Raw genomic sequence first — 14,826 nt, forward strand, 5'->3', positions numbered from 1 at the left:
TTCCTTGGCAAGACTAACATGCTAAACAAACATGACATGTTATTTTCCAACATAATAACAACTACCATTGAGCTTTCTCAGTGCCAGGGCCCTTTATGGTGCCGTGTTACTCTTACAGCAATTGAATGTGATGACTACTCTATGAGCCCATTGTACAGGTGAGTGAGCTGAGGTTCCAGGAGGTGAAGGGACTTGCCCTTGGCCATATCCTGGGGTGCTCAGCCGGCTGACCCTGCACTTAGGAACGTGGCCTTTCATGGAGAGCCCGTCCTCTTGAGCCCCCCACTCCCCTACTGCTGCCCAGGGGACAGCTTTCATGTAGAGTCACTGTGGGCTCTGCAGCGCCGTTTGGGCGGTGGAAGTCTCTTCCACTGGTCCAGAATGGCGTGTTCTCCCTGCTGTGGGGTGAATGTTGCGTCTAGGTCAAATATGGAAGGCGAGGGGAGGAGTGGGGGTGAAGGAAGCGAAGGGCAGGGAAGAACATGCAGAAAACACCAGCTGCTCCTTCGAGCTTTGAAAAAACACAGGCATTAGGGAACACAGATTTTTATCACAGTTTGTCAGAAGGGAAGAGGAGGGGGAAGAGCAGGCTTCAGGGTGAGAAAGGGCTTCTATCCAGACCTCAGCACAGGGTCTGAGGCCTGATGATAATGACAACAAAGATGGTAACGGTGATGATAGTCACCAACACTGTGCCAGATGCTGAGCTAAACACTCCTTATGAGTGACCTCAGGTAGCTTTCCTATTATTTTCATTCCTATTTTCACGTTACAAAATGGAGGTCCATGGGGCACCTGGGTGGCTCAGTGGGTTAAAGCCTCTGCCTTCTGCTCAGGCTGTGGTCTCAGGGTCCTGGGGAGCCTGCTTCTCCCTCTCTCTGCCTGCCTCTCTGCCTACCTGTGATCTCTCTGTCAAATAAATAAATAAAATCTTAGAAAAGAAAAGAAAATGGAGGCCCAGAGAGTCCATACACAAACTCATAAACATATTTTCACATGTACAGATTCATGTACATTGAACGAGGTCAGGAGGGACGCTGGCGAAACTAACAATAGTAGTTACCTGAGGAGGAGGCTGGTGAGTGTGACAAAGGGGGAAAGCTTAAGCCTCTTATTGTATTGTGTAATATTTTTTACAATGGGAATGGTACCCGTGGGTGTGTACTTAAACAACAGCAAAAAAAAAAAAAAAAAAAAAAAAAAAAAAAAGTGGGAGGTTTTAAAGGCCTAGTCCGAAGATCCCATAACTAATTTCGGGCAGGGTCTCTCAGAGGGCAGCTCTCAGTCCTTAACCCTGCACCCCCACTCGGCGCCACGCTTATCCACGGGAGCCCGCAGCTCTGGGCCCCCCACACCTGATGGTACAGAGGGAGTAGGAAAGGACTTCTGAGCGGTGTCGCCTTTTCCTGGGCTTCCCTAGGGGTACTGCGCCAGGCTCCAGGCTCTCCTGTCTTGGCCTCTGGGGAGCCAGTCGCTCGGGTTCCGGCCCCAGGGCCCGCCCACTGTCACGGAGTGGACTTCCGGCCAATCAGACCCGGGTGATGCCACGCCAGAGATGAGAGTGGCAGGAAATCAAGGTCAAGGCCCCGGACACAATGGGGCCATTGTCGGTCTCCAGTCAGTTGACTTTCAAGCAGCAGTTCCCCATCCACCCGCGCTCCTTCTCAGCCCCGCCCCTTGCCAGGAAGTCACCTAAACCCACTGCCTCTTTTTCGGCCCCCGCGGGAGGGCAGCCGCATTCCGAGTCCTACCCCAGACGGGGAGCTTGGCCTCCGCCTGCATGGTCTGTTATGTCCACCAGGTGGCGACAGAACACCACACTTCCGAGGGCGGGGAGCAAGGCCGGAGGCCAGCGGCTCAATCACGGATCAGGGCGTGGGGGACCGTGCCTTTCCGTTTTATCCACAAAACTAAGTCAGGCTATACTTTCCCTTCACGTTTTACTCTGAGGTCGCTGAGATCTGGAAACTCAGGGGCTTTTCTCTCAGCAAATGGCAAAATGGCCGTGGGCTGAAGCTCTTTTCCTTGATGGCGAGAAAACTGAGGGAAACCTATTTGCTACATAAATCACAGCAGGTGAAACTGACCGCCTCTAAGACCTGGGTTCATCAGTTGGTTAATTGGTTGATTGACTGACAACCTCTTGCCGCCTCTCAGCCTCCCCAGGACTCTGTGAGTCCAGACAGGCCGTTGTTTACCTTACACGCGTGGCCTGCGCGCCAGGCCCTAGGGGCAGTGATGAGCAAAGCTAACTTGTCTCTGCCCTCAAGAAGCACCCAGTCCTGAATAGGAGGGGAGGTGGTGATCAAAGCCACACCCAGCTCTGCAATAAGGGGACAGGGCAAGGAAGGGCCTGGCCTGAGCCATTCCCTCAGGAAGTGATTTGTGAGTTGGGATGGGAAGGGTGGGAATGAAGACCCCTTTCCTCCCACTCCCCTTAAATCAGCCCCTTCCGGGATTGATCCAATTACACTGGAACACCAGGCCCGTCCTAGGCCAGGCAAGTAGTTGGAAGGAGTAGATTAAAAACAAATGTACTGTTGGGCGCCTGGAGGACTCAGCTGGTTAAGCCTCTGCCTTCGCTCAGGTCACGATCCTGGGGTCTTGGGAATCAAGTTCCAATCAGGCTCCCTGCTCAGTGGGGAGTCTGCTTCTCCCCCTGTGCCCCTCTCTCTCTGTATCATGAATAAATAAATAAAATCTTAACAAACAAACAAACAAACATACCCCAATAACACAGGCTCCTTCTGAGATCTGCTGCCCTTCCCTTGTGTCAATGGAGGACGGCCCCACACCATATCAGATTCCTAGCCCTAGCCCTGAGGAAGGAGGAAGAGCCTTTCAGGGAGGTGATCTGGAAAGGCCTTCCACAGAGTCAGAAGGGCCTGAGGGGGGAGCCTGGGCAGTGTGCTAGCATGAGGCCAGCATCCCTGGCTGCCACAGGAAGTCTGGCAGCCCCTCTGCACAGTGGGCAAGCGGGGGAGCCAAGGGCTCTGACCACCCTCACACAGCAGCCACTGGCACATCGTGAGAGCTGCGAGCATGGACTCTGGGGGCCTAGCCCACCTGTCTCACCAGCTCTGGCCAATTACCTAACCTCAACTTCAGTCTCCTTGCCTATAACATGGGGGCAATAAGAATGGTACCAACCCTCCTAGGATGGTTTTGAGGATTGAGGAAGATAATATGGGAACTCTCCTGGCCCACAGTGGGCACTTAATAAACACAGGCATTATTGTTATCCACTTTTTCATAAGCCCCTTTATCACAAGGTTATGCCAGTTGGGAAACCAGGAACCTGTGACCCACAGAGATTAAGTAGCTAGCTTCCAGTCTCAGGATCCAAACCCAGGTTCCTTTCACTCCAAAGCCTGTGTTCTTGGGAGGTGGGGAAGGGGTTCTCTGGGGCCCCAGGCATGGTGGGGTCAGAGCAGGAAGCAATGGGGAGGCAGGGCGAGAACCCCCGGGCAGGTGGGTGCTGAGGCTACCTCCAGAACCCTGGCATGCCATCCTGCCAGCCCTAGCCACAGATCTCTGCTCAACTCTGCCCCCAGGATTTGTGGTGCCCCCTCCCTCACCCACTTTGGCCCGTTGGGTTGGGCCCCTTCCCTTTTCTCTTTTTCCGGGCCAAGTGCAGTAATCTCAACTAACAAAAGTGACCATGGCTACTCTGACGTGCGTGTGACGCTGATGCTGGCCAGGCTGGGCCCAGTCAGCGGGCCAAGCGGAGCTCAGGCCCCTTCCCACGTGCTAGGCCGCATGGACTATGCCATTGGGCCCTTCCCCATGAAGCACCCGAGCAGCCCTTGCTTTGGAGACATGTGCCAAGTGTGTTACAAGCACAATGAGCAAGGATAAGACAGATAAGATCTTGGCGTCCTGTGTGTTTTAAACAACTGTGGGGCTGGGGGCATTGAGGGTAGGGGAGCAGTAGAAACTTCTTGAGCCCAGCCTGCTTTGGCCCCCACCCGCCCAGCTCTGGAAGGGTGGGCCAGGACCTGGGGCAGAACTAGGCTCAAGATAAGCAGAGCCCAGAAAATAAAATAAAATAAAATAAAATAAAATAAAATAAAATAAAATAAAATAAAATAAAATAAGCAGAGGCCAGATAGGGCTCAGAGCGCAGAAGATGCTGCCCTGTGAGGCCTTGTTTGGGGGTTAGTGGGTGTGATAGGGCAAGAGTGGTGTTGGTCCAGCTTCATTCACCCTCTAGAGGTTTTGAAGTTGGTCAGACCACGTGTGACCACTTAGAAACTGGCACTTAGAAACCGCGTAGCTTTGGGAGGTCACTGAACTCTTCTGAGCCTCAGTGGCCTTGTCTGTAAAATGGGGTTCATTAAATGCTCACAAGGTTTGTGAGGATTTAAAAGGAATGAATGGCAAATGATCTGATCTTCTTTGCTGTGGCTACTGTGGTGGCTCCCACCACCGTCGCTGATGATGGCTTGGAGGTAAGGCCACCCAGAGTCAGACAGTTTGGCTGGCCCCCAGATTGGGGGCGGTGGTCAGCTAGGTGAGGTTTCCTCCCTGCCCAGTCTTCTGATAAGGACACCAGGTCCTTGAGCCTGATGCAGGAAGCTCACAGGTTCTGCAGAGGGGAATCATGCCACCCCAAACTCACCCCAGCCTCCCTCCCCTACTTACCCTAGCCAGCCTGTGAGGTGGGGTAGGGACCCATTCTTCTGAGGCAGCCTAATCTCTCTTCTCTCTCACTGATTCTTTAACTTTTGCCAGCTTCTGGGTTTGAGGGATTAAGAGGGGAGAAAAAGAGAGCTGGTGGGGGGTGGGGACAGAGGAAGTTCTCCAATCTATAAAGAGGAAAGGAGCCGTCTCTGTCTTTTTAATCTCAGGCAGAAATTGGTGACATTAGGTAGCGTAGTTAAGATACCTGTCCCCACAACCTGCAACCCTCTTACGGAAAGGGCTGCTTTCAAAGCATGGCACTGTTAATAAAAGAATAGAATCTTTCACAAGGAAATAAAAATTATTAACTGAAAGCAGAGTCTGCTGTCCAGTTGGCTGACCAACACCCCATTTCCAGGGCTGGGGTCTGTGGCTTCATGTACTTGTCTCTGTCCTCCCTTCCATGCTCCCTGAGAGCAGGCCCTGGCTGGACTGGTGGAGGGCTGCAGTGCTGGCTTGCGCTTAGGTTGGGACTGAAGTCCTGCCCTTTGGCCCTTTCTAGAAATATCAGCCTGAGCAGGGGCCTCTTGAGAACCTGCTCATGCCCAAGTCCTGTTCTTCAGGCAGGATATTTTGGCTCCTCCTGCAGGTGGGGCCTCTGACTCTACTCCCATTCCTCTCCTCTCCATTCCTACCCAGTTCCCCCCAGAAACTGGAGAGGGAAAACTGGGCCTCCAGAGCCTTCTGAGGGTCTGGAGGAATCTCAGAGGACCTGGAAGCCCGAACTCGAGCTGGCCAGCGCGAGGAACAGGCAAGCTCTGGGGAGTGGGGGTGGGGAGTGGGGGAAGTTGGCCCCAGTGTGTGCAGCCTCTGGAACTTGCTGATCTGAGGATCGATTACGCTGAAATGTTCCCGGTCCGGTTCACAGCAATGTCCGTGGGGAAACTGTGGGAAGGTGTCTGGCTGTCCCAGGTTCCTCAGGCTTGGAAACCCACAAGCCCTGCCTTTAGGGTCTGTGATTTCTGGCCTGCCCACTCACAACCCTCTCCTCTTGCCTCTGCCCACCTCATCCCCATTTCTTGGCAGCCTCAAAGGACTTAAGCTTCCCTGGTCCTTGCTCCTATGATCTGCCCACCCCCACTGGTGATCACTTTGGTCTCACTAATTTAATTCCTGCTCTTTCTTTAGGACCCTCCTCCAGGACACCCTCCTGGCCCTTTCCTGTCCCAGGTTGGGCTGGCCAGCTGTCTCCGGAGTAGTGCTTTGTAAAGTACCTGTTCCCTTTCACCACTGCCTTTTGCCTGAGGACAGGGCTGGTGCCACTGCTGGTCCTGTGGAGGGGGCTCTGTTGGACTCGGTCAGTGAGTGGTGATCAACCTCATTCGGGCTTTAGGAGTTCACAGTTCATTGTGCATGTAAGGGTGATAGCCAGGGTGACTTTGGCCTCTCCCCAGAATCCTGGATTTGAGGTTCCCTTTCTCTTACCCTCCCCCCCCCACACTGTCCTAGTAAGGGGTGAGGAGGTGGTGCAGCAGAGTGGACCATAGGGCGACATGCCCACTGAGGGGGTCTGCCGCAGCTTTCCTCTTCTGTAAAATGGATCATCCAGCACCTTCTTTGTGTCACTTTAAGGACTGAATGTAATAATCCCCAGAAAGAGCTCCTTCCCTCCCAGTGGCAACTCTGGACCAGGGGTGATTCTCTTTCCCAAAGGTTCATGATCCCTTCTGGGGAGGAGAGAGCACCCTAAGTGGAGCACTTCTGTACCCCTCATGCCCAGCCTACCCTCTCAGTAGGGCCACACCTTCCCCCAGTGCAGAAGCCAGGGCAGCTCTGGGACACATGGCAGGGGAGTCCAGGCATGCTCCTGGTCACAAGGGACAAACAAGTGGGTTCCATGGCAGGTTCTCCGCCCACTTTTATTTGGCATCTCTGACATTATGGGTGAGTCCCCAATCTCATGACTGCCTACCTGCTAGGGGCGAGGGGCCAGGGTCTGGGAAATCACTATCTGGGCTCAAGGTGGGGGGCAGAATCAGTTAGCCCAAGCAGCAGGGGAGCTCAGCCACCAGAAATATGGGTGAGCCGCCACCTCCCTGCCATGATATCTGGAGGCCTCTTTGCCTACCATCAGGCCACAGTCCCCAAGACCAGAAAGACAACCTGTGTGGAGGCAGGATGAACTTGACCAAGGGTGGCCGCCAGCATGGCCTCCTCTCTACTGTCCCTCCCTCCCCCAGCTCAGGGCCTTAGGGGATGGTAGTAGGAGGGATGGAAGGTACGAACCCTGGAGACAAACAGGCATCTGTTTTAATCCTAACTATCCAAGTGAGACCTGGGGTTAGTGACTTCATTTCTCCGAGCCTCAGTTTCCTAAGCTGTGAAATGGGGAGAACGACAGCATATGTCTCTTAGAAAGCTGTAAGGACTGAATGGGGAAAATTCACAGAATTCATTCAGCTTGGAGTGCACACATTAAGAGAATAATAAATGGTGGTATTATTATTATGTGTGTCCCTAGCATCTGCCCAGGAGACTTTAATGTTGTCCAACCTAAGAGAGTCAGAAACTGTTGAACATTTATAATACCCTGAAGACGAGCTCAGTTACCTGAAGTGAGTGGAGTGGGCCCACCAGGCTCTAAAGCAGGGGCATTCTCCTTTTCTGTACCCACCCCTTGCTGGGAGCTCCTGGTGGTCCTGCTGTTGTCTTTACCTCTTCTGTGTTCAAAAGCTCACGGAGGCCTTGGTGCATTTTCTGCATGTGGGAAACTCTTCTATAAAATGCTCAGCTGGGCAGCTCCGCCACCATGAGCCAGGGGCCCTGGTCTGAAGGCCACAGGGCACTGTGGTGGCTCGAGAGTGGGCTGGGATGCAGGCCTGGCCAGAAAAATGATCACAGGGATACCACCTTTGCTTGGTGCCACACTTCTGCCTTTGTAACAGGGAGTCTCCAGCTTCTCTTGCCGTGGTGATGAGTCGTGGACAATGACACCAGCAGCACAAGGGGCCCCTTGCCCTCTACTGGGAGGCCTTAGCTTTGTAGCCACTGTGAATTTGGAGCAGCTGGCAGAGTGGAGGCTGAGAGACCCGCTTCCCTAATGGCCTGTGCCATGAAGAAAAGCAGGGACATCAAGTACCCCCGCGGTCCCAGGCTTTGGCCTCACAACAAGCAGCAGCACATGGGGTTACACCGGCCCCCGAAGACACACACATTGGGCTCATCCACATCTGTAAAGACAAAAGGAAGCAAAATGCAGAGGACACAACAGCCTGAGGGTCTAGGCTCCCCTCAGGTACTAGAGGTTGCTGCTGGCTAGCCTGTCCCTGTGGCATGTGGGTGTCAGCTGAGGGACCCTGGCATTCGTAGTCAAGCTCCCCTGAGGAGACCAAGGAGGACGAGAAAGAGGCTATGCCCAAGGATGTAGGTTGGCTGGTGGCCCTGGCCACATAGTTGTCCCTTAAGGCTGAGGCCCAAGTCAAGCTCCCCACAGTGGACAGCACCCATCCCCCAGCCACCAGCCATGGGTGGCACTAGGATCCCCACTGCCATTCAGTGGGGGCAGAGGGATCCTCAACCTTCTTTGAGCCAGTTTGGAGGTGGGACGAGCCACAAAGGGGCTGCCTCTGGCCTCTTTGTTGTGGTAGTGGGGTTCCCAGGGGGGCACCCTGGCTCTCTGGGCAGTGCAGTCCTGACCCTGAGGCATGGTAGCCTGTCCCACCCCAACACAGCCCAGAATGTGGAGTGGAACGTGGGGTTCTTTTATTAAATGCCCCAAACCCAGCTCCTCAGATGGAGCTCAGGAGGCTGGGACCCAGCAGCCCCACATCCTGGAGCCCCACCTACTGGCCTGGAAACTTGAGTCAGTGGCCATGTGGGGCCCCACGTGGCCAAGGAAAGGTGCCTGGCGTCCTCAGAGACTGAGCTGTGTGCAAGGGCTGGGAGGTTCCCCGGGTGTGCGGGTAAAGGTCAGGGTATAGGGAAGAGCCTTCTAGAAGCTCTGGGGTCATGTTTTGGGAGGGAGGTGAGTACCATACCTGATTCTGCCAGGTCTATGTCCCATTCTGGCACCTCTTGCTGCCCTTAGAATTCCTCCTGACCCTCTTTACATGTGTTTAAAGGAGCCTGTGATTCTCTTGATCATGGATTGTAATTCTCTACTTGATAGTCTGTCTCCCCCATGGACTGTGAGTTTAGGAGGTGGTACTATTAGGATGGCTGACCAACAAGAATCAGAATACAGACTGACAGGCACAGCCTGGCACTCCTGCTGTGGAAATCAGGGCTCAATGGCAAGATTTGAAACCAGAGTTTATGTGCCGATTGGGACATCACTTAATCTTTTATTCCTACTTTGAGGGTTGCAGAAAGCTCCACATCAAACCAAACTGAACCAAAATGTGAGTGACTGACTAGCAGGCAAGTAGAGAGGTACTATTTCAAGGATACCTGAGTGGCTCAGTCCTTTAAGCTACAGACTCTTCCCCACCATTTCTGGTCTCCAGCCCTCTGTAGAGTCAGCCTGATACTCTCTCTCCCTCTGCCCTTCCCCCTCCTAAATAAATAAACAAACAGGAGGTACTGCTTCAAAGACTTCCTTTGAAATGAAACATAAACTTGACTTTCTTTCATTCAGTGATAAAAATATTTACCCAAAATGGATGCAGGCTAGTGAGTGGACACCAAGAGGATACACACAAACACACACACGTTTGCCAACTCTGGCGGGCCTGACATGTTCTGATAAAGCCTCACTTGGGTCCCAGAGAATGGGCTCCTTTTCTATGTAAACAGCGTCTCATCCAGAGGAAAGACCCAGGGGCGCCTGGTTCCTCAATCTGTGGTGCATACAACTCTTGATCTTAGGGTTGTGAGTTCGGTCCCCACACCGGGAGCAGAGATTAAAATCTTTAGGGGGAAAAAAAAAAGACTAAAGATCCCCAGCAGTGCCAAGGTCCAGGTCGTGTGTGGGGGGTCGGGAGGAGGCAGGTCTTCTTCCTGACCCGTGGAGGGGGGAGGGTCTCAAGCTGCAGCCCACAGACTTACCAAAATATGGTCTTCACTGGCTGTCCCATAGGGGAGTCGACGTGTGCAACTATAAACCCACTTTTTGGTTTTGTTTTCCTAAAGCCAAATGAGGCCGCTTCGGGAGGTGACCGCAGCCGGGGTGGCGTCTATCTGGGAGGTCCGCTCCGGCGGCGCAGGTTGAGGCCCTCTCCAACAGGTGCAAGTGCGCAGCGTGCGCGCCCGCCGGCCTCGCGCTAGGTCCCTCACCCGGCACCCGGGCGGCCAGAACCCCAGGGCGCAGAGACCCGCCAGCGCACTGCCCGCGGCCGCTTCGGAGGGCCCGGGAGAACGCTGGGAGCCGAGCTGCGTCCTCCCTCGTTCCCCTCTCAAATGCCAGCGTCCTCCATTTGCTGTGCCCAGGGTGCGGCCTACTCAGTCACCGGTCAGGCAACCCGGGCGGCCGCGAGAGCAGATGGGCTGCAAGAGCGCGGCGGAGGGGCGGGAAGGGAGCGCGGGGTGTCTGCCCGGCAAAGCCCGGTGGCGCGCCGAGTCGGGCGCGCTGGCTGCCCCGCCACCTGTGAGGGCGCCCAGCGGCTGCGCCCGGCCCAGCCCTGGGGCCCCCAGAGCGGCCGAACGGGCCAGAGGGCGGGGCTGGACGTAGCGGCCGGGGCAGGCTGCGGCAGCGGCGGCGGTAGAGGCGGTCCTGGCGGGCGCGCCTTTCCCGGCCTGGCCTCCCGGAGGGCAGCGCCCGCGCGCCCGGCGCTCCGAGAGCCGGCGGGCACCCTACTCGCCCCCTGGCGGCGCCGGGGACTCGCCCGGCGCCGCCGCTGCCACCGCCGCGGAATGAGCTGTCCACAGCAGCACTGGGCGCCGCCCGAGGTCCTGCAAGAATCTGTCCCGGGGCTGCGAATCCGGAGGCAAGCTGAAATTGGAGGAATGGAGGAAAGATGGGAAACACGGCATCTATGAGGTTTGGGGGGTTTCCCCCTTGATCCACGTCCTCGATATTCCGCGTGGGCTTCTCCACCAGCATGATGATGGACTCCCACGGACCTTATCTCCTACTGGTTCCCCCCTCCCCTCACCCAGTCTCTCTGGAAACTAAAAGCCACTCTCTGGTTCTTAGTCATTTTGGGAAAGCTCCCCACATCTCCTCTCCTTCTGCAGTGACCTGTCCATGGCAGTAACCTTGGTGGACTTAGCCACACCAGGACCTACCACACTCAGACCTTTCCGCAGATGGAGAGCTCTGAGGCGATGCTAGGAGGTTATCAGAAAGATCAGCATTCCACGTGGCCCCCAGTGCCCCTTGGGAGCCTAGCACTGACCTAAGTTTTGTGGGAGATTAAAGTCCTTGCCCTCTAGGTACTTCCAATCTCAGAAGTCAAAGATACTCAGGAGACTATTGGCACAGCAAGTGGCCTGGCCGCAGGAGCTCAGGGGAGGGTGTGGTGGGGATAGGCCAGAGTGTGAGCACTGCAGCCATGAGAATTTGCTGAATGGGCCGGATTTGGAAGGAGAGAGAGGGAGGAAGAGAGAGGACAGACAGTCCTGGTCCAATCTAGAGTGGAGGACTGGTGTGGGAGAGTTGGGGTGGCCAATTCCAGAGGCCCTTAGAGGTTGGCTTCTGCAATGGGAAAGACAGAGGGAGAAGGAAGAGCTGGAAGCTGGACTCCCCCTCTTGGAAGCAATAGCAAAGTCTTGCTCTGAGGTGGTGGCTGAGTGAGGAAGGTTGCCACCTGCAGTTCTGAGGGGCATGCGTGCAGATAGGAAAGCAAGGCAGTTGGGCCATACACTACTCTCTGCACCCACCTCCCCCCCCCCTCCCCAAAAGCTTGGGTTAGATGTGGAGGTGTTTGTCGGGAAGGAGGAAGCCCAGATTATGGAAGGGAGAGAGACAGCTGTGCCTAGGTCCAAAGGCAAGAAAAAAAAAAAAAAAAGAAAAGAAAGAAAAAGAAAAAGAGTGAGGGGAAGCAGGTTGGTGGGGTAGCGCTGGGAGGAGCAGCAGGCTGCCTCCTTGGGGAGGAGGAAGCCCAAGGGCAAGAGCCTGTCTGAACGGCCAGCAGAGGGCGCAGGGGCCCTAGAACCTCCAACCCACTAAAGCAGGCTGTCCTAGACAATCAGGCTGCTGTGTGTGGATTCTCCCCTTTTTCCCATTCCACTTTCTTACTGAATTCATCTAAGGTAATTGGGAAGACCCCTTCTGCCCAGTCTCAGGTTTTGTACAGATGTGGTGAACCCAAAATGAAACTTGCAGGCCTTGCTTTGACCTCCAACCCAAATCTGCCCAGGTCTTAGGGCTGCGGTTATACTGCCTAATTTTTAACTTAGAAAAACCATCTTTCTGGCAGTTGGAGACAGACAGACCATTGGGTCTTGTCTCAGTAGTGTGACTTCCCACTTAGCCTTGGCTTCCACAAAGGCCTGTCTGTACCTGGGATCCTGGCTGTTTCATGGTGGCCTCTCAACCTAGCTCTGAGATAGGCTCTCAGGAGGCCATGGGGTCAACGTGGCAGAAGAGATTGAAGAGCCTGGACATTCGGGCACTGGCTACTTTGGGACTTCTATGGGGAAGACTGAGGCTGTCAGGTGATGAGCCAGGAGAGTAAGGTGCTGGCTGTCCAGAGCCAGTAACCACAAAGAGGGCTCTGGGTAACGGGACTCCCCCACAGCCCTGAAGTCAGGTAGGGCAGGCTCTATGATGCCCCTCAGGTGTGGTAGCCCAGGAGGAGGGAGAGGGCAAGCACCGTCACCAAATCGTGCCACTGTGAGGGCTTTGGCAGGTCACTCCACAGGAGAGGGCCCAAGGAAGCACCATTTGGAAGAAGGACCAGGGTCAGAAGTCTTCTAAGAGTGGGGTAGGGTTCTGGGGTGTGTGCAGAACTGGGCTGAGGAGGGGAAGGGTCCTGGCCTAGCAGGGACCATGCAGATGCTTCTTTGCCAGTGCTCCCTTGCCCAGGCCAGGTTTCCTTCCCTTTGTGGTCAAACCACAGCTAAAGGAAAGCTTCCATTTACTCATGCTCTGCTTGAGTTCCTCCAGGGCCAACGACCCTCCACTTTCTCCCTCTTCCACCAGGAAGCCTGATGGAAAACAGGGAGAAGCATGCCTAATTTCCTCATGGATGCTGACATGAGTGCGCCTGAAGGTGGGCCCGTCTCATGGCGTTTGCTACCATTACTTCCTCCACCTCTGCTGCAATAGGTCCCATTACGGAACATGGTCTCTCAGCCCCCTTGCCCTGCCACTCCTTTTTGACATTCACAATCACAGTGATCAATTTCTAAGTCCTTACCACGTGCCACGCATTGTGGTAGGCACAGTAGGTGCATGACCTCATTTGTTCCTCTTAGTAGCTCCAAGGCCCATGGTCCCTACTCTTTGGTTCCGGTTTCCAATCCTAGCCAGGCACAAGGGGTTGAAGTCTGTTCCCTGAGCTGATATAGAGGACACAGTCCAGCCTTGGCGTCACTCACTGTGTGGTGGCTCAGTAAATATTAATTAACTGTGAGGACAAGCTGCACTTTGACTCATCTCTGGCTAATTAAATAAACCTGCCATGTAAATCAGCAGTGGGGACAAAGAGATATTAGGCTGTGCTGAAAAGAAATTGGGCTGAGGGACAGTTGGCCTCCAAGCAGAGATCTACCTTGGCCTGCTCTGGCTTTCTTTTGTGTTCTTTGAAGCTAGAGCCAGCGTGGTGGGAATGAGGAGTAACCTACTTCTCAGAGAAAGCCTCACCCCTGACATCCTGGAGAACAAGGAGGAGGGAGGCAGGCCCACGGTGACTGAGCATTCTCTTGGGAGCCCAGACAGAGCTGTCCAGCCCTCCCTGCTCCTCTCCCACTCCATCTCCATCCCTGAGGCATCACGTCCCAGGGGTCCTGGTAGGCTGCAGGAAACCTGGGGCTCAGGAAAGACATGCTGTGAACGCCCCTTCCATTAGTACCTGGCAGTTTGGGACTGGTGGGACTGGCAGTCACCTCACTGGGCTCTGCTTCCTTCTGCTCCTTCCTGCGGAAAATGAGCCATGGCAATGTCCCAGATTCTCTGGAGGCCTGGCTCCCACTCTGACCAACCTAGGGCAGGCCACTTAACCTCACCAGGCCTGGACTCGACGTTGTCAAATAGGGAAATAGCAATGTCAGTCTGGGGGCGGGGGTTGCTGTGCACAAAGTAAGGGCTTAGGATGTGGTGACTATTTGATGATGATGATGATGATGATGACGACGATGATTGTATCTGGTTAACAGCCAACTGTATCCCTCAGTACCACTGGGCTATCTTGAGATACGGTCAGGGTAGCTACTGTGTTTGAGCCTTAAGCTGTTACTTTGAAGGTGGCTATGCTTTATATGGAAAAAGAGAGAGTATCATTTCAAAATAATGCCATGATGTGAACATGTAGGATAAAAGGACATAAGGTAGGGGCAAGGGCAAGGGTGCAGAGAATTTGTGAGCTTCGGAGGAAGAAAGGAACAGTGTGCCCCCTCCCCTCTCCTGCCCTCCCCCCTCCTGTCCTCCCCCCTCTCCTCATCTCCCCTCCCAGTCCCTCCCTGCAGCCACATGTGAGCCCTCGACCCTCAGGGCCCATGTCCCTCCTCCTCTCCTGGCTTGTGTTTCTAGCACTAGCATGGCTCTGAAGGTTAGGGCCAAACATTGGGCCTGTGGTTCATTCAAGCTGATCCCCATGCTGTCCTCTACTAGGGGGAGCCACAACCATCACCATGGTGGGCCACAGGAGTTCTACAGGGTCCCCTAGAACTGCCAAGCAGGTACAAGACAAACATCTACACTCAACACACTGGAACAGATCAAATGGGGTTCTCAAAAGCTCAGACTTGCAAGCTTTGGAGAAGGCCCAGGTTTGGCTCCTTTTAACTCCAAACAAATTCTTGTGGGATATTGCAATTACTTGTGACAATCCCTCTCCCTGCCTGGGACTTTGATTTCAGAATTAGACATCTAAAACTGGGTGGCTTGCTGGGCCTTGAGCAAGGAGGGTAGGGTGAGGGATGGTGAAGGGAAAGTCTTTGCAGCATATTGCATTTGAAAGAAAGATCTCAAGGCATCACACACTGTAGCTGTTCGTGTTACCAGAACTTTTTCAGCCACTGTGTCAGATTTCCTGTCCCTGAAATTGGTTCACTGTGCTGGAGTGGCTCATTCTGTCCTTTGAAATACAAATGTCTAGGAAT

The 14,826-nt window shown here is 54.4% G+C and overlaps 1 protein-coding gene across 1 annotated transcript; it reads right to left on the bottom strand.

The window, feature by feature from the left end:
- Positions 1 to 6,512: 6,512 nt before the first annotated feature.
- LOC106005081 (translation initiation factor IF-2-like) lies at positions 6,513 to 10,765 on the bottom strand. Its single transcript, XM_045075418.1, has 2 exons — positions 9,670 to 10,765; positions 6,513 to 7,853 (listed from the first exon to the last, which is right to left on the bottom strand). Exon 1 carries the CDS (start codon positions 10,661 to 10,663, stop codon positions 10,067 to 10,069), a length of 597 nt encoding a protein of 198 aa, XP_044931353.1. The 5' UTR covers positions 10,664 to 10,765; the 3' UTR covers positions 6,513 to 7,853; positions 9,670 to 10,066.
- Positions 10,766 to 14,826: the final 4,061 nt, after the last annotated feature.

The sequence above is a fragment of the Mustela putorius genome, unplaced genomic scaffold (assembly GCF_011764305.1).
Source record: "Mustela putorius furo isolate JIRA1106 unplaced genomic scaffold, ASM1176430v1.1 tig00000145_pilon_pilon_pilon, whole genome shotgun sequence".
Lineage (NCBI taxonomy): Eukaryota > Metazoa > Chordata > Mammalia > Carnivora > Mustelidae > Mustela > Mustela putorius.